Source organism: Lissotriton helveticus, chromosome 2_1 (genome assembly GCF_964261635.1).
Source record: "Lissotriton helveticus chromosome 2_1, aLisHel1.1, whole genome shotgun sequence".
NCBI classification, from domain to species: domain Eukaryota; kingdom Metazoa; phylum Chordata; class Amphibia; order Caudata; family Salamandridae; genus Lissotriton; species Lissotriton helveticus.
This window is the reverse complement of record NC_136059.1, coordinates 1,681,772,833-1,681,793,705: the sequence shown is the minus strand read 5'-3', so window position 1 is coordinate 1,681,793,705 and position 20,873 is coordinate 1,681,772,833. Positions and strand designations below refer to the sequence as shown.

Here is a 20,873-nt window from a genome sequence, read left to right as displayed (position 1 = left end):
TGGACCGACTGGTCCTGGGTGAGAGCGCATCGGTACCGACCTTCGTCTAGCGCTTGGGCCAGCTGCTTTTCGAGGAGCTTGTTTCGGTGCTCCAGCTCGTGCACTTTGACCAGGAAGCAGCGGAAGCACAGGTTGAGGGTCTTGAGGACGCTGATGTGGGAGCCCAGGTCGTTCCGGCAGGGGGGCTGGGAAGCTCCTCCGAACCGAAGCCGAATGAAAAAGTATAGCGCTTACCGACTTCCTGAAGGAGACCTTGTAACGCCACAAGTAAAATATCCAGTCCTGTTGGGCGGTCCCAAAAGGAGACAGGGCGGTAACAAGGAGGGACTAAGAAGTCTTGTTATCAATCGGAAGGCACAATGACGCCAGCCAACGAAAAAGATGGTCGGGGTTCCACTCCACTTCTAAAACATACCCTACTACAGCATGCCTCTCGGAGCGAGCAGCGCATATGCTGCAACGCTAGGCTGGACCTAAAACAAGAGTTTACATAATCATTAACATATTCAGATTACAGCAGGATGACAACCAAGGACATGGCTCAATCTATCTTTTTAAACATGTAGAAAATTAATTTTCAAAATATAAAAAAGTCGACAAATGTGCAGAAAACGAAACTGTTTGAAACATTTCATTTATTAACATAAAAAAGTGAAAAATGTACGGATAAAATACTACGTAGAGCTATAAAACGGTCTACAGATAATAGTAGAATACATTTTGATATACATTTTGAGCTATGTACAAGTGCAGACGACTACCTGAACAGCGTGCTTCACTCGATTACACGCATGCGCAATTTCTCTTTACACAGAACAAACTGACTGCTGGAATTCAATACACCCTCCAACTGTCAACATCAAAGGTTAACAATCCAGTTTCTTCCAAAAAAAAATACAGATCAGTTGCTGTGGTTTGCCTTTCCAGCCCATATTTACATAATTACAAATCCGTTTCTCTTTCAATCACATACATGTACAAGAATCGTTTCTTGCATTTCTCTCGGTCCAAACAAAGCAGGAAGCAAAAACACTTCAGCATGGACATGCCGGTGGGCATCCCTCCTTCTCCACAAGCATGATGAAGTATATTAAACAGGGCGACAGGGAAGCAAGATAAATAGTTTAAAAAGAGAACATTTAAAAGGAGGTATTTGTAGGAAAGCATAACAGGAAGCGTGAGGGTAACCAGACAAGACCACATATAAACAAGAAATAGCTTCAAAACTCTTTATAAGAGTGTGGACCAATGTCTGAACTTCCAATTTTAGTTCTTCCCTAAACTCCGAGGGCATGCTAAAGACACATTACTCATTTTAAATCTTGAAAGTGCACATTCCGGGCTAGCAGATGCTGCCTGCACAACAAGTGTATTTGAAGCATGAGTGTGATCAATTCTTCTTCCCCTTAGATTTCGACTTGTCTGCTCTCTGGGCCGAGCCCACGGTTCCATTTTGACTCTGTGCAAATCTCGCAACCGTGGAAACGCCATCCACAAATTTAGTCTTGAACAAGACATTAGCATTGTTGAACATTCCATCTTTCAGGGACACGACAATGAACTACACAAGGAAATAGAGGGAAAACAAAAGCAAAAGACGTAATTACTTTTCACAAACTAGGAAACAGAATGACAATCGATTCTCATTCAATCAAGAAAGTAATTAACACTCACTATACTAGGGCTTGGCGGCAGTGGTAAGTTTCTGTTACAAAAAAAAAAGCCATCACATGGACATCCACCCAACACGTGTTTCGTCCTTTCATGGACGAGCAGCTGGTGGTATGACCAATATAATCAATCTGAAATAGACTATTAGTTATAGATTCCTTACCTTAGAATTACCCCCAGGCGTCAGACTGGATCCGGAGAAACTTTTTCATAGCAGTATCCCTGCGTGTCGGTAGGTGGCGTCAGTAGACTCCATGTTAGTCGTCAGCGTGATCACCGGGCTGACATTGTGGTATCTACTTAGATACCACCCTCGCGCGCTGATGTCAGTTTTTCCTTCTTCCGGCAGTCTGCTCCGAGCCGCTCAAGGTCCCGGTCGAGAGGGAGGTCGCGGGTCCGGTTGCGGAGTTATCACCTCCACTAATCTTCGAAGTCTTCGGGTAAGTCTAAGCACAAAAAGAAGGCGAAAAAGCACCGTCGCGCTTTGCGTTCTCCCCGTCCGTCGGCCAACGCGACGCTGGATGCAGATGGTGTTCGTCCTGCGGCTCCGCCTGCAGAGCCGCTGGGTCGGCTCTGAACCTCCCTGCTTTTCCAGGGCCGGAGCGACACTTGCCCATCTTTGTAGTTTTTACGAAGCCCTTCATTTCATCTTTAGGCAGCCCGACTCCGCTGGTGCACCTTCGGGCCCCATGACTCGACTGGGGGTACTAGGACTTCGAACCCGGCGGTTCTGGCCCCGGTGCCCTAGGGCCCCCAGTGATACAGGCCTGGATCCGGATCGGCTCCGGCGTCAAATCCACTACGACACCTCCTCCCCCACATACGCCGGTTGTGTCCCCAACTGGCGTTGACCCTGGCATTCCCTATCGCCCTGAGTGGCAGCCAGAAGAGGGTGAGGACTGGGAGGGGCCTGTTGACCCTCTAGCAGACCAGTTGACTAAAAAGGACTGGATAGAGGAGTTGGGTGATGCCAGTGGTCTGGACACCTCACCAGACCTTGGTATGCTTTCTCCCCCTACCGTGGCTACAGAGAGAGCCTCATACGCAGTGGTGTTGCGTAGGGCAGCTGATGCCTTGAGATTCCTACGGTGGCGGTCAGGACAAACCTCCTAACCAAGGTGCTTCAACTGGCAGCGACCTCTTCAGAGCCCCTGCTGCCTCTCAGTGAGGCACTCACCGACATCCTTCTGGGCATCTGGTCCAAGCCCAGCACAGGGGCTTCTGTGAATAGGATGATTTCTTGACGCCACCGCTGGCCCGGGGCGACCCAATTTTCCCACCCTTTCCCTGAGAGCTTGGTGTTTTAATCCTCTACTTCTAAGGGCTCATTCCCTACTGCTCTCCCAGATTGGAATCCAAGAAACTGGATAATCTTAGAAGAAATGTTTTCTTCCGCCAGCTTTGGATTGCTGTCAGTGAACACTGCATGCCTCTTGGGCCGTTACACCCACTCTGGGTGGGACACGGTTGCGCAGGTGCTGCCACAGTGTCGGAGGAGGCCCTGGCCACTCTCTTCCGTGCAGTCGCTGAGGGCAGAGATGCAGCAAAGTTAGCCATAACGTGTGGACTGGACACCGCCGACTCGCTAGGCAGAAAAATTTCAACATCAGTAGCCCAAAGAGACCCTAAGCCTGGGTGAGGTCCAATGGCTTTTCAGGCGATGTACAATCAACTCTTTTGGACATGCCCTTTGATGGCAGTCTCTTGTTTGGCGACTGATCGGACAACGCGCTCGAGCGCTTTACGGATTGTATCGCTCCAGCCAGATCCTTGGGACTCGCTTCCACACGCCCTGCGCAGTCTGCTTTTCACCCCTTCGTGGCTACGGAAGGGGTGCCCCACCACATTCCACCTAGAGCAACAAGCCTGCACAAGCTGCCCAGCCTATGCGTGGCAGGGGACGTGGGACCCAGCGTTGTGGGTCTGTGGGCCATTGGGCAGACCAATCCACCAGCGCCCCCTCATATCAGCCTCCAAACCTTACTAGTCCGACCCTCCTGGGCCACCACTTTCCAGGGGGCAGCAGGATCCACCATCACCTCACCCATTGGCAGAACATCATGTCAGACAGGTGGGTTTTGCAGATAGTCCGAAGGGGCTACTCCCTCCCCTTCAAGACTACCCCTCCACCCATGGCACCTACATTCCATCGCATGTCAGAGGATCACCTGGCCCTTCTCCACCAGAAAGTTACGGCCAAGGGACCCATCGAGAACGTCCCTGTGCCAGAAGTAGGTTGTGGTTGCTACTCCCACTACTTTCTGGTACCCAAGAAGGACAAAGGCCTGCGCCCTATCTTAGATGTCAGGGACGTCAACCGCTTCCTCCAGAAGGAGAAGTTCAAGATGTTGACATTGGCTTAAGTTCCATCTGCTCTCGACCCTAGAGACGAGATAGTAGCTTTGGAATTGCAGGACGCCCATTTCCAGTCTTCCCCTATCTCGACAACTGGCTGTTGGAGACTGTCGTCTCCCACCTCCAGACTATGGCAGACCTCCTGCATTCGCTGGGGTTCAGAATCAACATGCCGAAGTTGCACCTAATTCCCTCTCATTAGCTCCTTTTTGTTGGAGTGGTTCTGGATACAACGCTGTTCCGGGCTTATCCTCCCGAACAGTGAGTCTGGGTTACTCGGGCTATGATTGCGATCTTTAAGTCTTAATCCCGGGTTTCGGTCAGATAGACCCTGAGACTGCTGGGTCTCATGGCCTCTTGCATCCTGTTGGAGGATGACAGGTGACATATGTGAAAAAGACACAATTGATGGACGCAATGCAGAACAAATCCAAACATTCACCCCCTGTCAAGAGATCTGGGTTAAATCCATCATTCTTTCGCTCACCATGCCACCCCAGTTTAGACCTGGCCATATGCAAATCAGTCTTGATAATGTGCCTCATGGAAACTGTCCAGCCCGAACTGCCAAGCCAGGTCCTCCCTGGACCGGAAACAAGCATCCTAGGACCAGTTTCAGGGTTTCACCCCTCTTCAGCCAGGATAGCTTGATTCCAGTGGCACAGTGAGCCCAGGACCCACGTCTGGGCATAGCTGGCGCACTTAGGGCGAGAAAGCAAAAGACACACAATTGATGGACGGAATGCCGAACAAATCAAAACATTCACCCCCAGTCAAGAAATCTGGGTTAAATCCATCATTTTTTCGCTCACCATGCCACCCCAGTTTAGACCTGGACAAATGCAAATCAGTCTTGGGAACAATCCAGCCCGAACTGCCAGTCCAGAGAGGACCTGGCCTGGCAGTTCGGGCTGGACTGTTTCCATTGGGCACAGGGTCAAGACTGATTTGCATATGGCTGGGTCCAAACTGGAATGGCGAGCAAAAAAACAATGGATTTAGGCCCAGATCTCGGTACTTGGATGAATGTAGGACATTGTTCTGCATTCTGTCCATCAATTGTTCTTTTTGCATTTGTCACCAGAGTGGGACGGGTATGCCCAGAGATGGGTCCCGTGCTCTCCATGCCACTGGGGTCAAGCTATCCTGGCTGATGAGGGTTGAAAGCCCGAAACCGGTCCTAGGATGCTTGGTTCCAGTCCAGGGAAGACCTGACCTGGCAGTTCCAGCTGGACTGTTCCCATTGGGCACAGGGTCAAGACTGATTTGCATATGGCTGGGTCCAAACTGGAATGGCACGGTGAGCAAAAAAACTATGGATTTAGGCCCAGATCTCTGTACTGGGGTGAATGTATGACATTGTTCTGCATTCTGTCCATCAATTGTTCTTTTTGCAGGTGGAATATGTTGGCTGTGCAGTGGGACCTGAAGTTCCAGTGGGCAGAGCTTATGGGGAATCTTTCCGATTGCATCCAGATCTTGGGGGGCACTACACACCAATTGCAGTGGTGGCTAACGACCCAGGATTGGGTCAACGGCAGATCCCTCTCCCTTCCCCAACCAGAGTTCACAGTGGTGACAGATGCATCTCTTCTGGGGTGGGGCGGACACTAGGGAGAGGTGGAGATCAGAGGCCGGCGGATTCCAGGTTCCAATTCAACCTTCTGGAGCTTCAGGCGATTCTTGCACTAAAGGCATTCCTTCCCTCTGTCCAGGGAAGAGTAGTGCAGGTGTTCACGAACACCACCACTGCCTTATGGTACTGCAACAAACAGGGCGGTCGGGTTGTGGACCCTATGTCAAGAGGCTCTCCGCATTTGAACATGGCTGTAACATCAGGGCATGTCTCTGGTGGCTTAACACCTGGCAGGTTCCCTGAACACCAGGGCGGGCAAACTCGACCGCAGGTGCATGTTGGATCACGAATGGAGTCTTCACTCGGAGGTGGTGCAAGGTTTCCTTTAGCAGTGGGGAGAGCCTTGGTTAGATCTATTCCCCACCAAAGAGAACGCGCAATTTCAGCAGTTCTGAGCATTGGAATTTCCAAGGCAGCACTTGCTCGGCGACGCTTTTTGTCACAAGTGGAGTTGCGGTCTTCTTTCCGCCTATACCACTTCTGCCCAGAGTGCTGAAGATCAAGCGCGACCAGGCCCAAGTCATTCTTGGGGCTCCGGATTGGGCACGAAGAGTCTGGAATCTCGAGCTCTTGAACATGGCCATCGATGCTCTGATCAGACTGCCTCTTCGGGAGGATCTTTTGTCGCAGCAACAGGAGACGGTCCTCCAGCCTAACCAGTCCATCCTCCACCTTCTTGCGTGGAAATTGTGCGGCAACAGTTTTCGACCTTCATCCCGAAGTCTGTAAGTTATCTTGGCAGCCAGGCGCCCCTCCACCAAAATGGTATATGCCTGTAGATGGAACACATTTGTGGCATGGTGCACAGCAAAGACTGTGGATCCCCTCTCTGCTACTCTTTCTCAAGTTATTTTGTTCCTCCTTTCCTTGACCCAGCAGGGCTCTGCTCTGAGCACCCTTAAGGGCTATCTGTCAGTCATTTCAGCCTGTCTTCGTCTTCCTGATCAGGATTCTCTTTTCAAGTCACCTTTAGTAAATAGATTTATTAAGGGCATTACTCACCTCTTTTCGCCTATTACTTTCGTAATGCCCCAGTGGGACTTGAATCTGGTCTTGACTTACCTTATGTGCGCTCCTTTTGAACCACTACACAATTGTCCTCTCAGACTATTGACCTTAAAAGAAGCTTTTCTGGTTGCCATCACCTCTGCTCGCATGGTGAGTGAGCTTCAGGCTCTGTCTTCTAAGCCTCCTTTCCTTGCTGTTTATCCGGACAAGGTGGTCCTTCGAATTCGACCTTCTTTTCTCCCCAAAGAGGTTACCCTTTTCCACATTTGACAGACCATCACTTCTGCCCACCTTCTTACAGCCCACATCCTTCAAAGAAGGAAGAGAGACTACACCACCTGGATCCAAAACGTGCACTATCTTTCTATCTGGATCGAAAGAAACAATTCCGGGTGGATGACCTGCTCTTTGTTGGCTGTGTGGGCACCAAGAATGGTCGGGCCATGCAAAAACGGACCATCTCTCGGTGGGTCTTTCTTTGCATCAAAATTTGTTATTCCTTGGCAAAGAAGGAACCTCCAGTAGGACTGCGCCCCCATTCCACCAGGGCGACGGCAGCCAATACTGCTTTGGGGCGTGAAGTCCCCCTTGGTGACATCTGTCAGGCAGCCACGTGGGCATCCATGCACACGTTTAAAAAACACTGCCTGGACAGCGAAGTCTGGAGAGACGGCTTCTTCAGCCGTTCAGTTCTCCAGGACTTTCTGGTTTGATCTTGGTTTGCAGACCCACCTCCACTGTTGGTATTGCTGGGGTATCTATTCTAAGGTAAGGAATCTATAACGAATAGTCTCTTTCAGATGAACAAGTTACTTACCTTCGGTAACGATATATCTGTAAGAGACATATTAGTTCTAGACTCCTTACCGCCCCACCCATCCTCCTCGTTCTGCGAACTGACTTCCAGGGTAAGGGACTCCCTTTCAGGTCCCTAGTTTTGTGCACCAGTGGTCAGTGTCTTGCATGCTTCTGCGCTTCTGGCGTGGAATGTTGTGTAAAGAACTGATGTCTGGGCGTGAGGGGGGCGTCTAAGTAGATACCGCAAGGTCATTCCGTCAATCATGACGCCGACAATGAACGCGGAGTCGACAAGATGCCAGTAACACATGGGCAGGAGTACTGCTACGAAAAAAATCCTTTGGATCCAGTCTGACGCCTGGGGGTAATTTTAAAGTAAGGAATCTATAACTAATATATGTCTCTTACAGCTATATCGTTACCGAAGGTAAGTAACTTGTTCGTTTCAGCAGAACTTTTATACAAGCACTACTGGGGCTCCAAGCTGCAGTTCAGAAAATCTTGACTCCATTAAGGAAGCCTTGAAAGGATTGCATCTGTGTAATACTACCCAAACCATTCATTTGAAAGGATGCAAAGGAAGCGGGAAATATAGGCAATGTCATTTCCAATGAAACATGAAATGTAGAACTCACCTTGTACATGAAAAAAGGACAAATCAATAGAATTGGCAGGGAGGAACATTGTACAAGAAGGAATAGCAATAAATCTTAGTCTCAAATGTTAATTCTATAAAAAATATACAATTATTAACACCAAACACCAACAGAACAGGTGAAAACATTCTGCAACCCTTTGGGGGAACATATAAAAAATCAGCTGAAAAATATGATTCCTATTAAGGCAACTAAAGGAATGCAGAAATAACTATAAATGACTCTTAGGAATATTGTTTAACTAAGACAACCTCCATTACTTCATCAGAATTGGAGGAATGAGACAGACTCGCCTCTTCCTTCTCAGACTCTGATCCAACACTTTTCCCTTCTGCAGAGATGAATGAGTTTCTTACCTTCTGTAACACTTTTTCTAGTGGATATTCTGTGTAATTGAACGTTTACACAGACACCCACATTGCAGCCTAGCAGCTGTCAAGGGCAGGCACTCTGCAAACCATCTCAGAAAAAGGAGCCTTGGCCCTGATGTGCTGGGATCTCAGAACTTCCACAGGTGGTTTCCTGGCCAGTGAAGCAGATCTTAATGCACATGGTTACCCACTTCAACAAGGTCATCTGCACAAGCTCCCCTTTCCTTGCACTGGAAAATCTCACAGAAAGTTGATCGTCCATTAGATGATTGGATGGTCTGATCAATGTAAATGTTTAAAGCCCTTTTGGGATCCAGATGGAGAATAGAAGTAGAATGATGGATTGACAGACATGGAAAGGAGTCACGACTTTTGGCAAGAATGCCACCTGAGTACTTAGCACCAACTTGTTGAGGAAAACAACATGCAATGGTTGAAAGCTGCAATCAGAGCATGCAACAAGCAGCTATGCATCAACTCGAAGGGCGAACCTATGAGAAATGTCAATTCCACGTTAAGGTCCGCATCAGAGTGGATTTGGGAAGAAACATGCATGTCAAAACTTTTATAAATCTCATCACAACAGGTGATTTAAATAAAGGGCAGACAAATAACGTTTAACACTGCTGACTGCAAGGAATTGCTGGGCTAAAGATGAAACAAACAAAATAACTTCCAGCAACTTTGCTTGTCAACACCAGGCCACAAATGTTTCCCAACCCCTGACATAAATAGACTTTGTGGAAGAGTGCCTGTAAACAAGAGAACATTAACGGCTTCAGGTGGTAAATCAAACTTATTTCAATAGCCCCAGCTCGTACTCCATGCACGTAAATGTAGATTGCACAAATTTGGGTAGAGGTCTCTGCCATGCTCCTGACACAGGAAGCCTTTAAGAAGTGGCAGACTGAGCAGAGGACAGATGCTCATGCCAAGAAGGTCCGGGATAACTTGGACCTAGTAATTCTTGAACCTCTTCTGAATTCTCGCCGGCAGAGTAGGGAAGTCGTACAAAAGTCCCATGTTCCATTCCAACTAGAATGCATCCCCTAACAAGTGTTCCTGTGGAAAATCCAACACGTAAAACCTGTTCGACAACGGTGAAAAGATCTAGCCAAGGTTCCCTTCACTGTGGAAAGATGCCCTGCACCACCTTGGGAGGTAGTTGCCACTCGTGAAGACACCTTGACATTCCAGCCACCTCCAAAGATGTACAAGGTCCCCACTATGCCTTTCTTTTTACAGTTTCACATGGCAGTGGTGTTGTCCCTGATAACCTGCAACAGCCTCACCTGAATGGATGGCCTGCAACTCCAGCAGACCAATGGAGAGACATTTCTCAGCCACAGATCAGTGATCTCCAACTCCCCTAGATTACCTCCCCAACTGAAGAGAGATGCATCTATTACCACCATCAGCTCCGGGTGGAGAAGGGTCAGCTGCTGGACGAATAGCATTCGAGCAGTCAATACTGCATGACACAAGCCACATCCTTCGAAACCTAGTTGACATCAAATAAACTGACTTGATGTTCGACTCACTGGATCTTCGGGTTCTCTTGCAGAGCACGCAGGTGCCACCCATCGTAGCTGACCAGGAGAATGCAGGAGGCGAAGAGTCCAAGATGTCTTGGAGCTGCTTTCGCGATGGAGTGTGACACATCAGCATCATAGTCCAAAGGTCCCAGGTTCGTTGCAGCCCTGAACACCAGTGTCCAGGATTAATCAAATGAAAGGGAATCTCTGAGAGGGAGTCAAGTGGGACTTTGGCTCATTGATCATGAATGCCAATGAAGTGAAGATGTTAGTCGTCGTCCGGACATTGTCGCCGCCGGCCTGTGGAGGGTCCACTTTCAACAGCTAGGTTACGGTACAGAAATACTGGTAGCCCTGACTTCCAATAGGTGGACAGTGACCATCGGCATCACTTCTGTGAGCACTGAGCGACCTGGTGACGCTGAAGGGAAGTACGGCAAACTGAAAGTGCTTCTAGACTACCTTGATAAGCAAATAACTTACATGCAAATACACGCCCTGAAAGTCCAAGGACAACATTGTCACCCAGGTCCAGAGCAGATAGATCTGGGTGAGAGTGGGCCTTTTGAATGTATTTTTTCGCAGGAAGGCTTTCAGCGGTCGTCGGTCCAGATAAGCCCTGAATCCCCTTACCCCCAAACTGGAGGACTGATTCCCCTGCTGGCCTCCACACTGCCCGTCAGACCCTCGTCCATGGCCTCAAAGAACAAGTTACTTACCTTCGGTAATGCTTTTTCTGGTAGATACAATATCTGCCTGTGGATTCCTCACCTTGTGAATATCCCCCTGCGTCAGCAACGTTCGGAAATTTTCTTCGTAGCACGCCGATGTGGACGACGTCACAGGAGTACGACCTCGCGCGTGACTCAGTCTGACGTCACCGACTCCTTATCAGGCCCACGCCGGCGTGATGACGTCAGTTCCGCCCTTTTTTCCGTGCCTTCGAGGCACACGGACGGACCAACGACAGCAAATATGCAAATATACAGTGTACACAGTACATACCGATCAAATACGCACACAAAGCGTGCAGTAGAAATAGTACAATAATAGCAAACATATATACATAAAGACCAGGTATAACAGAGTGGACAACGGGGAGGCGGGTGGGCATGTGAGGAATCCACAGGCAGATATTGTCTCTACCAGAAAAAGCGTTACCGAAGGTAAGTAACTTGTTCTTCTGATAGATACATCTGCCGTGTGGATTCCTCACCTTGTGAATAGAGTTCCACAGCAGTCCCAACTCCCGGAGGAGGGTGTCCACTCTGCTACACCAGGAAATCTTGGAGGACAGAACGTGCGAAGTGGCCATCCCTCCTCACCTCGGTATCCAAGCAGTAGTGCTTCGCGAAAGTGTGGAGGGAGGCCCAAGTCGCGGCTCTGCAAATGTCCTCTACAGGCACACCTTTAGACAAAGCAGATGTTGCAGACTTAGCTCTAGTTGAATGTGCTCTAATACCCTCAGGAGGGTCCTTACCCGCCAGGGAGTAGCAAATCTTGATGCACAGGATTATCCACCTGGAAAGTGTGCGCTTGTGCACCGCTCTGCCCTTCTTGCAGCCAGCAAAACCAACAAACAGCTGGTCATCCATCCGGAAGTCTTTAGTTCTGTCCAGATAGAAAGACACCGCCCTTTTAGGGTCCAGGCGATGCAGCCTCTCTTCCTCCTTAGAAGGGTGAGGGGGAGGATAGAAGGTAGGAAGGGTAATGGATTGTCCAAGATGGAAGGGAGTTACCACCTTAGGCAGAAAAGCAGCCCTGGTCCTAAGAACCATCCTTTCAGCATGAATGGACAGGAATGGGGGCTTGGAACTAAGAGCCTGAAGCTCACTTACCCTCCTTGCCGAGGTGATTGCAACGAGGAAAATCGTTTTAAAAGAAAGGAGTCTCATGGGACACTTGTGCAAAGGTTCGAAGGGAGAACCCATCAAAAAGGTCAGCACAAGATTCAAATCCCAATGAGGAATCACAAAAGGAGTAGGAGGGAACTTATTAATGAGTCCCTTCAAAAATCTCAAAACCACCGGAGACTTAAAAAGAGAGGGCTGATACGGCAAACAGAGAAATGCCGATAAGGCTGAAAGATACCCCTTGACTGTGGCAACAGCAAATCCTTGCTGCGCCAAAGAAAGAGCAAACTGCAAAATGTCAGACAAATGAGCCCTCAAAGGGTCAACATCCCTCTCCCTGCACCAAGAGACAAATTTAGACCACCTATACGAATAAATGGACTTAGTGGAGTCACGCCTGGCAGAAAGAATGACATCCACCACATCGTGAGGGAGAGAAAAAGAACTCAAGTTGTCCCGCTCAATCTCCAGGCATGAAGGTGTAATGTCTGGAGGTGGGGGTGTAGAACTTGCCCCTCCATCAGAGAGGAGGTCTGCCCTGTGAGGGAGACGGAGCGGCGGGTGAGAGGAGAGGTGGAGAAGGTCTGTGTACCACACCCTTCTCGGCCAATCCGGAGCGATCAATATGACTTGGGCCCGGTCTTGGCGAATCTTCCTCAGAACCCGAGGAATCAAAGGTATGGGAGGAAACGTGTAAAGGAGTCGAGAGTCCCAACTCAACTGAAACGCGTCCCCCAAAGCTCCTTGCATCGGATACTGGAGACTGCAGAATGACAGGCAATGAGCGTTCTCGTGAGTGGCGAACAGGTCCACCCGAGGAGTCCCCCACATCTGAAAGATGTCGTGAACAACCTCCGGGTGAAGCCTCCACTCGTGATCGGCAGAGAACTGCCGACTGAGAACATCTGCACGAACGTTCAGAACCCCGGCCAGATGATTTGCCATCAGACAAATCTGGTGGTCCTGAACCCAGGACCAGAGACGCAGAGCCTCTCTGCAGAGACACTGCAACCCTACTCCTCCCTGTTTGTTGATGTACCACATCGCGGTCGTGTTGTCCGTCAGGACTTGAACTGACTGACCGCGAAGGGAAGGGAGGAAGGCCTTGAGCGCCAAACGTATCGCCCACAACTCTAGAAGGTTGATATGAAACAACCTTTCCTCTGGAGACCAAAGACCCTTGACCTCCAGGTCCGCCAGATGAGCACCCCACCCTAGAGTGGAGGCATCCGTGATCACTGTGGCAACCGATGGAGGCAGTTGGAAAGGCTTTCCTTGATACAGATTGCCTTCCACGCCCCACCAAGACAGATCCGCTGCAGTTTCTCTGGAGATCCTCACTGACTCCCTGAGATCTCCGTTGTGCTGATACCACTGCCTGCGGAGGCACCACTGGAGTGCCCTCATGTGCCAGCATGCATGATTGACCAACAGAATGCAAGAAGCCATCAGACCGAGCAGACGAAGGACCTTCAAGACTGGAACAACCGCTCCATTGTAAAATAAAGGAATCTTTTCCTGTATGTCGTGAATCCTTTGAGGTGGAGGGAATGCACGACATACAGTAGTGTCCAGTACCGCACCTATGAACAGGTTGCGCTGGGAGGGCACCAGGTGAGACTTGGGTACATTTATCGAAAAACCCAACCTGTGCAACAACTGAGTTGTCTCTAGCAGATGATGAAGCACATTCTCCGGCGACTCCGCTTTGATCAGCCAGTCGTCCAGATAGGGGAATACAGGAATCCCCGATCTTCTGAGATGCGCAGCCACCACTGCCATCACCTTGGTGAAGACTCGAGGCGCAGTAGTAAGCCCAAAAGGAAGGACCGCAAACTGGTAGTGTTGCGATCCCACCGTAAAACTGAGATACTTCCTGTGCGACTTCAGGATTGGGATGTGAAAAGTCGATCGACACCATCCAGTCTTCTTCCATCAGCGCTTGAAGAACCTGTGCAAGTGTGAGCATTTTGAACTTCTCCTGTTTGAGATAGAAGTTCAAAATCCTGAGGTCCAGGATTGGTCGAAGTCTGCCATCCTTCTTGGGTATCAGGAAATACCGGGAGTAGCACCCCTGACCCCTTTCCTGCTCTGGAACCACCTCTATTGCACCCTTTCTGAATAGTGCCAGGACTTCTTCCTGCAGGAGAAGAAGATGGTCCTCCTAACAATAACCTTGGCAAGGAGGGTAATTGGGAGGGAATTCCTGAAAAGGAAGTGCATACCCATTTTCTACGAGATTGAGAACCCAAAGATCTGACGTAACCGATTCCCAATCTCGTAGAAAATGAGTAAGCCAACCCCCTACCGGCCCCACATGATCCAGAATGGTGGATCTAGGGCTGCTTTGCTGATGCGGGTGGGGGTTGGGCATTATTGGAGGAAGTGGAGGAGGAGGAGACTTGACGCCCACGTCCACGACCCTTCTGTCTACCTCTATAGGACTTGTACAGAGGGTTCTGCTGTTGCTGCTGTTGCTGTTGGTTTTGCCTGAAGGGACGAAAAGAAGATCTACCGAAGCCTCTAAACTTCCTAGTTGTCGATCCTCTCATCTGGAGGCCCAAAGATCTTGCAGTAGCCCTGCTATCTTTAAATCTTTCCAGTGCGACATCCGCCTTTTTTCCAAAAAGACCAGTCCCATCAAAAGGTAGGTCCAGCAACGTAGATTGCACATCTGCAGAAAAATCAGAGGACTTTAGCCATGCGGCTCTCCTGGTGGCAACAGTAGAGCCCATAATCCTGGCAACAGAATCAACTGTGTCCATGCCACTCTGAATAACCATGCGTGCCGCAGCCTGAGTATCAGAGACCACTTCATTAAAGTTCTTTCTATCCTCCTCTGGAAGCTTGGATGATAATTGCTTCACAGAATCCATCAACGCATGGACATATCTACCCAAAAGGCAAGTAGCATTAGTGGATTTTAGGGCCATGCTGCCCGAAGAGAAAATCTTCTTTGCAGACTGATCTAATTTTTTTTGAGTCTTTGTCTGCTGGTACCTGAGGAAATGAACCTGCAGATCTGTTTGAACATGCAGTCTGCACCACTAGACTCTCCGGAGAAGGATGAGAAGAGAGAAATTCAGGGTCACCAGGAGCCACTCTGTAGCGTCTTGCAACAGACCTAGAAACAGCAGGAGCAGTCAATGGCCTCTTCCAGACCTCCTTTATCGGATCAGTTAAGGCATCCGTGAACGGCAGTGTAGGTTCAATAATAGAAGAAGGAGAGTGCAAAACCTCTGTAAGGATGTTGGGTTTGTACTCAACAGTAGGCAAGGTTAAGTTGAGAAGATCTGCAGCCTTCCTAATAACGACATGGTAAGGTGCCACTTCCTTGGATGGTGCATCCGAAACTGAAGGTAAACCCCATTCAGGAGAGAGCTCCAGACCACTAGCATTCTGTAGGTCTTCAAAATAATCATCATGATCAAGAAGCTCACCCTCTTCCATATCAGAATCTTGACCCCTCTTCTCTTCCAAGAGACGCTGAGCCCTGCGCCTCGACCACTCCACACGAACCGAAGTCGACGGATCCGGCAACGACTCCGACGGAGCCGGTTCCGACGTCGAGTGAGGAGCTGGGGTAACTGGAAGACGAGACTCACGGACTGGCGTGGTACCTCGATCCAAACTACGAGGTCGATCCGGAGTCGGCGCAGCCGCATGCGGAGTCGAAGACCTCGGCGGAGCCGTACCGAGCCAAGGTGTAAGAGGCGCCGGCACAAATGGAGCTGGGGCATAAGACTGAGGAATGCCCAAGTTGTAAGCCAATGGACCCATGGGACCAACAGGTGCTCCAGTGGGGTACATTGCTCTGGAGTAAAGTCCAAACATCGCATTAAGGAAATGCGAGGGGTCCTGTCCAGGACCAGGAAAAGGAGGGTAAGAACCTACCGGATGTTCTGAAGGAGGATGATCTGACATAGGCTCATTTTGACCTCCTTGATCTACAGGAGTTTCCATCGGAGTCGGAGTTTGAGGAACTACCTCCTCCTCTTCCTCATGCTCCGAAGAATGCTGAGATATCGGATCCGGTTCTTGTTCCGGAGTCGGAGAACCTCTGAGAGATTGAGCAGGAGAAGGAGAAACAAAGTCCTTATGATGTTTACGAGACTTCTTCTTCGAATCCGAAGACTCCTTCCCCGAATGAAGTCTAGAGCTGTGCTTCCTCCTCTTGTGCTTCCTCTTTGAGGAGCTTGAAGCGTGACCCGAAGCCGATTTGGATCCAGACCTCGATCTCTCCCTGGACCTAGACTTCGCTCCGGACCTCGATCTTGCTCTGGATCTCGACCTAGACGCCGACCTCGACTTCGAACGAGATCTTTGTCTCGACTTCGAGCGTCTCGACGTCGACCTCGAAGATCTCCCAATCTCTCTACCTTTTATTTTCGCAAGAAGAAGTTTTGCCTCGCGCTCTCTTAGTGCCTTAGGATTCATCTTGAAGCAAGACCGACAGTTCTTGACGTCGTGGCTTGATCCAAGACACCACAAGCAGTCGCCTTGCGGATCGGTGATCGACATCATTCGAGCGCAAGACCCACATTGTTTGAAGCCTGTCTTCGTCGACGACATCCTCGATGAAAGAAGAAGAATCAAAGGAAAAACAGCAACACTGTAAAAATAGAAGATACAAAGTATCGCAGAAGATCCCAAAAACCGTTAGCGGCGAAGACGCGGAAAAAAGGGAACTGACGTCATCACGCCGGCGTGGGCCTGATAATGAGTCGGTGACGTGAGACGGAGTCACGCGCGAGGTCGTACTCCTGTGACGTCGTCGGCGTGCTACGAGGAAAATTTCCGAACGTTGCTGACGCAGGGGGATATTCACAAGGTGAGGAATCCACACGGCAGATGTATCTATCAGAAAAGACTGGCATGTCTGAGCACTGGTTGGGAAGGCTAACTCTGCCTATATGTCAGTCCTCTGTAGTAGCCCCTTAACTTCGTGAAATGATGCAGGGACTTTTTAGCAAGTCAACAGCCCCAAGGAAAGCGCTATAGTTCTACTGTCCTTAAGGTGCTCCAGCGCAGAATCTGCCTTCTCACTGAAAAGGTGGGTCCCATCAAAGGGCATATTAATAAGGAAGGCCTATACATCACCAGAGCGACCTGTAGAATGCAGCAACGCTAGTCGACAAAGTACAGCACTAGTACCGACTGCCATCCTCAACTAATCCTTAGTACCCACACCGGCGCCGATAACCTACTTGTCCACGTCTTAACCGTCATGTATAGTTTGAGCCAAAGAGGCCCATGGGTCTTTTGGGACTGCTGACAAGATCTCGCTGGCTATATCCCAGAGGGCCTGTGTACAGTGATGCAGCAAATAAAAGAATTTACAGATCGCAATAGTAGACTAGCAGTGGAAAAAGTGTACGCCAAACACCTCAATCATCCTGAATCCCCTGTCTGGAGGATTATTTGGAAATTAATTACGATTCACCTTACTGGTTGAGGCTGGCAAAATAAAACTCTCTTGAGTGGGATGCTTGGTGAGATAAACTAGTTACTTACCTCTGGCAATTCTCTTTCTGGTGATCACTCTAACTGCAGTTTCTCCACCTGTAGTACATTTTTCCAAGGGGTCAGACTGAGTCAAAGTTTTCACAACATTGCTTTTGTGCATCACATGGTAGAGTAGGGCAGCTCTGTGTTGGAATCACTTCACCCCAGAAGATACGCTGTGGAGCCACATATAAGCGCCACCACTGTGCACCGACAGCAGTTGCTGATTGCCTTTGCTTCCTTGGACACCGAGCAAAAAACAATTGGAGGTGCCAGTGTGCAAACCTCTACATGGAACAATTTTATGCAGTAAAAGGAGGCTATTCCCAGAAAAAGGAGGTGGGAGGGCAGTGAGGAACCTGCAGTTAGAGGATCCACCAGAAAGAACGTTGACATAGGTAAGTAGCTAGTTCTTCTGAGGGATAGTTATAAACAGCAGATGCCCCACCTTTAGCATAGATACTGAAGCAGTACCTCTTAAGAGGTTCAAAACAAAAAGTCCTAGAGGACTGAATGGGCAAAATGCCTTTCTCGTCAGTAATGCTTTGTAAATGTGTGCGCTGAGGCCCACATTGTGGCCAGACAAATGTCAAGAACAGGTAGTCCGCTTGCCAGGACAGTTGTAGCAGCCTTTGCCCTGGTGGAATGAGCCGTGTGTGTCTCCAGGGCCGGCTTCTAGGCAAATACACACTAGATCTAAATGAAGGCCTATCCATCTTAACAGAGTCCTTTTCTGCCCTGCCTGGTCTTTATTAGCCCTGAGGAACCAGACAGAAAACTGATCATCCCCTTAATGGCCTTTGGTGTAATATATGTAAAAGTCAAAGGCTCTTTTGGGGTTCAGTCAATGAGGGTCTCTCAGTTTCAAGAGGCGAGGTGAAGCAAAGAAACCTGGGATTATGGATTGGCAAATTAATTTATGTAAAGAAAATTAAGTCGCTGTGGTCTTCAAAATTAGGTGGTGTAAGGCAGCTGCACAGAGAGTCTGGAGCTCAATCACGCAAAGAGATGAAGTGATCACAATGAAGAAGATGGTGGTGTTGCCAGTGAGAACTTGCACTGGTCGTTCCTTGGATAAGAGGAAGGTATTCAATTCCAGGTGACTGGCCCACAGCTCCATAAGATTTATATGGAGCCGGTTTCTGCAAGAGACCAGAGCCTTCTGATCTCCACTGTCAGAACCCCTTTCAGAGGGCAACAGGGCATGCAGGGGCTGCTGAGCCCACCATTTGTGTTTGAGGTCTTTTACCTCTGGGGTCTGACCTACTATGGACCCCGCTCACTGGCCCGAGCAACCCTTCTGCACTTTACTCTCAGTGGTAGCTGTGGTTGAGCACTCGAGGCTTCCTCCGGGGAGTGGAGTGGGGTAGCTGGGGGTGGAGGGGAGCTGGTTGTATTTGTCAGGCAAATCCCGGTCCTACTCTACTTCATGTATCATGCACAGGTGTATTCCCAATTTACTGGTGACTGCATCCAGGGAATGCACACCATTAGGTTGTACTCAATAGTTCTTTTTGACTATAGGATTTTAGTCAAAAGATCTATGGTGCTGCAGCACCTTCAGCAGTGAATCCTCTGCGGCCCAAAGGCCCTAGTTCAAGTCTTACCCGACCCTGAAGCGTTCAGCTTTACAGCAGGTGCCCTCAGTGTGGGCACTTGAGAGATCAGATACTGCTAGAAGTCTGGGTGCTCGTGGTACACGTGGCAGTGTCAGGCAAGCGCAGGCTCACTCTCCTCAGCTGCGTGGCCAGCTCTACCCAGCAATCAGCGCAGCTTTCACTGACTCTAGTACTGTGAGGACGAGTTGTCCTCCTGGTCCTCGGGGGTCTGTCATGGCACATCTGTTGGTCCGACTATACCCACAGGTCGTAGCTTCATTCTCGTCCCAGGAGATGGCCCAAAGTCTTTGGTGATTTGGTCCCAGCAGCTCTTTCTGACACACTAGGTTGCCACTGTACCTTCCAGACAGAACATTGCCTCCTCCGGTGCAATTGCCGACACCACAGCAGCCCCGTCTGGCATACAGGTTCACCGCTCCGGCATTCACAAGTCTGGTACATTGGTTACACAACTACTTCAACCGTGGCCCCATCTGGCATATAGGGACAACGCAACGAGACCATGTGGGCTTGGCGCCCGTCGCACAGTCAGGGCTGTTATAAAAGCTGTTTCGACAGATAATATCTTCCTTCTCCAAGACCTCCTCGAAGTCTGGTAAGTAGAAGATGCACAAGAAGTCGAAGTACTTTTTGGCTTCAACCACTCAACCATGTGCTTCTAGGCCCTGCTCCCACACTCCACCGGCAGAGCGAGCGTCCAAGTCCGCTCCATGCAACCCAGAGTTCTGCAGTGCCAGAACGATACCCTTGCAATTAAAGAAGGTGTACAATGCCGTGCACTCTATCTTTGGACCACCAGTGACTACCTCAGACGTGACTTAGAGCCCCACGGAGCAGAGAGTTGCCCATGCTGGATTACAGTCAGCGAGTTCCTCTACGACTCTAGCCGATCCATTTCCAGAATGATCTCACCACGAGTGCCTCCATCTACCCCAGCTGCAATCCACCAAGCAACACTTGACGACAAGCCTATTGTCATTCCAGTCACCAATCTTCTGCCGCCTCAGCCTGTTCAGGACCTACCATCCCCAGAAAATTCCTCCCATTGACAAGCCCTACCATCCTGAAGGGGTTGATGAGGAGGTGGTGTACGATTCCTTAAGGATGACCCAGACTAGGAGAATTGGCACAAGGAGGTAACACTAGTGGCTTGGACCCCAGGCAGGCTTTCCCCGCTGGGCCATGTTTTGGAAGAAGGCATGTTCTTCACCGCAGTGATATGCAGGGTGGCAGAGATTCTCAACCTCCAGCTGCCTGCTGTCGGGGTCAAGACTAATATTTTAATAGAGGTGCTTAAATCTGGGGCAGGCTCCACCCTCCCAAAAAGTTCATGCTCTCCTTCAACAAAGTCCTCACTGACATCCTTCTGGGAGCAACCTTGCTTAGGAGCTCCTGTGCACCGTACAATTGCCGGTCAGCATCATCCTGCCCCAGGAGACCCAGCCTTCCTCTCCTATGTCCCTCCCTGGAAAGCCTGGAGGTGCAAAGGTCAATCATAGCGCGTTCCCTACCACTCCACCAGATAGGGAATCCAAGAGACTAGACATCTTTGGGAAGCGCATATTCCCTTCCACCAGCTTTGCAGTAACTGAATACTGCATGCCTCTTGGGCCTATTCTCCCAAATGTTGTGGGAATCTGTTGTGAAGCTGCTTCTTACGCTACCGGAAGCGGGCCGTGCCCTCCTCAACCAAGCCTTGGTGGATGGCTAGAGAAGCAGCAAAGTGTGCATCTGGTGCAGACTGGACACCAGACTGCCTGGGTAGAATCATGGTTTCTACAATGGCACTGTCGCCATGCTTTTTTACGGTCCACTGTGCTCCCTTTTGACCTTACCAGTGCCCCATGGGTATTCACGAAAGTGGTG

At 49.7% G+C, this 20,873-nt stretch overlaps 1 protein-coding gene across 1 annotated transcript in view; it reads right to left on the bottom strand.

The window, feature by feature from the left end:
• Window positions 1-618: 618 nt before the first annotated feature.
• The window catches only part of SMC2 (structural maintenance of chromosomes 2), a 297,985-nt gene continuing 277,730 nt past the window's right edge, over window positions 619-20,873 (bottom strand). The window contains exon 25 of the mRNA XM_078676628.1: window positions 619-1,561. Coding sequence (XP_078532754.1) covers window positions 1,391-1,561 — 171 coding nt within the window. The 3' untranslated portion in view covers window positions 619-1,390. The remainder of the gene's footprint in view (window positions 1,562-20,873) is intronic.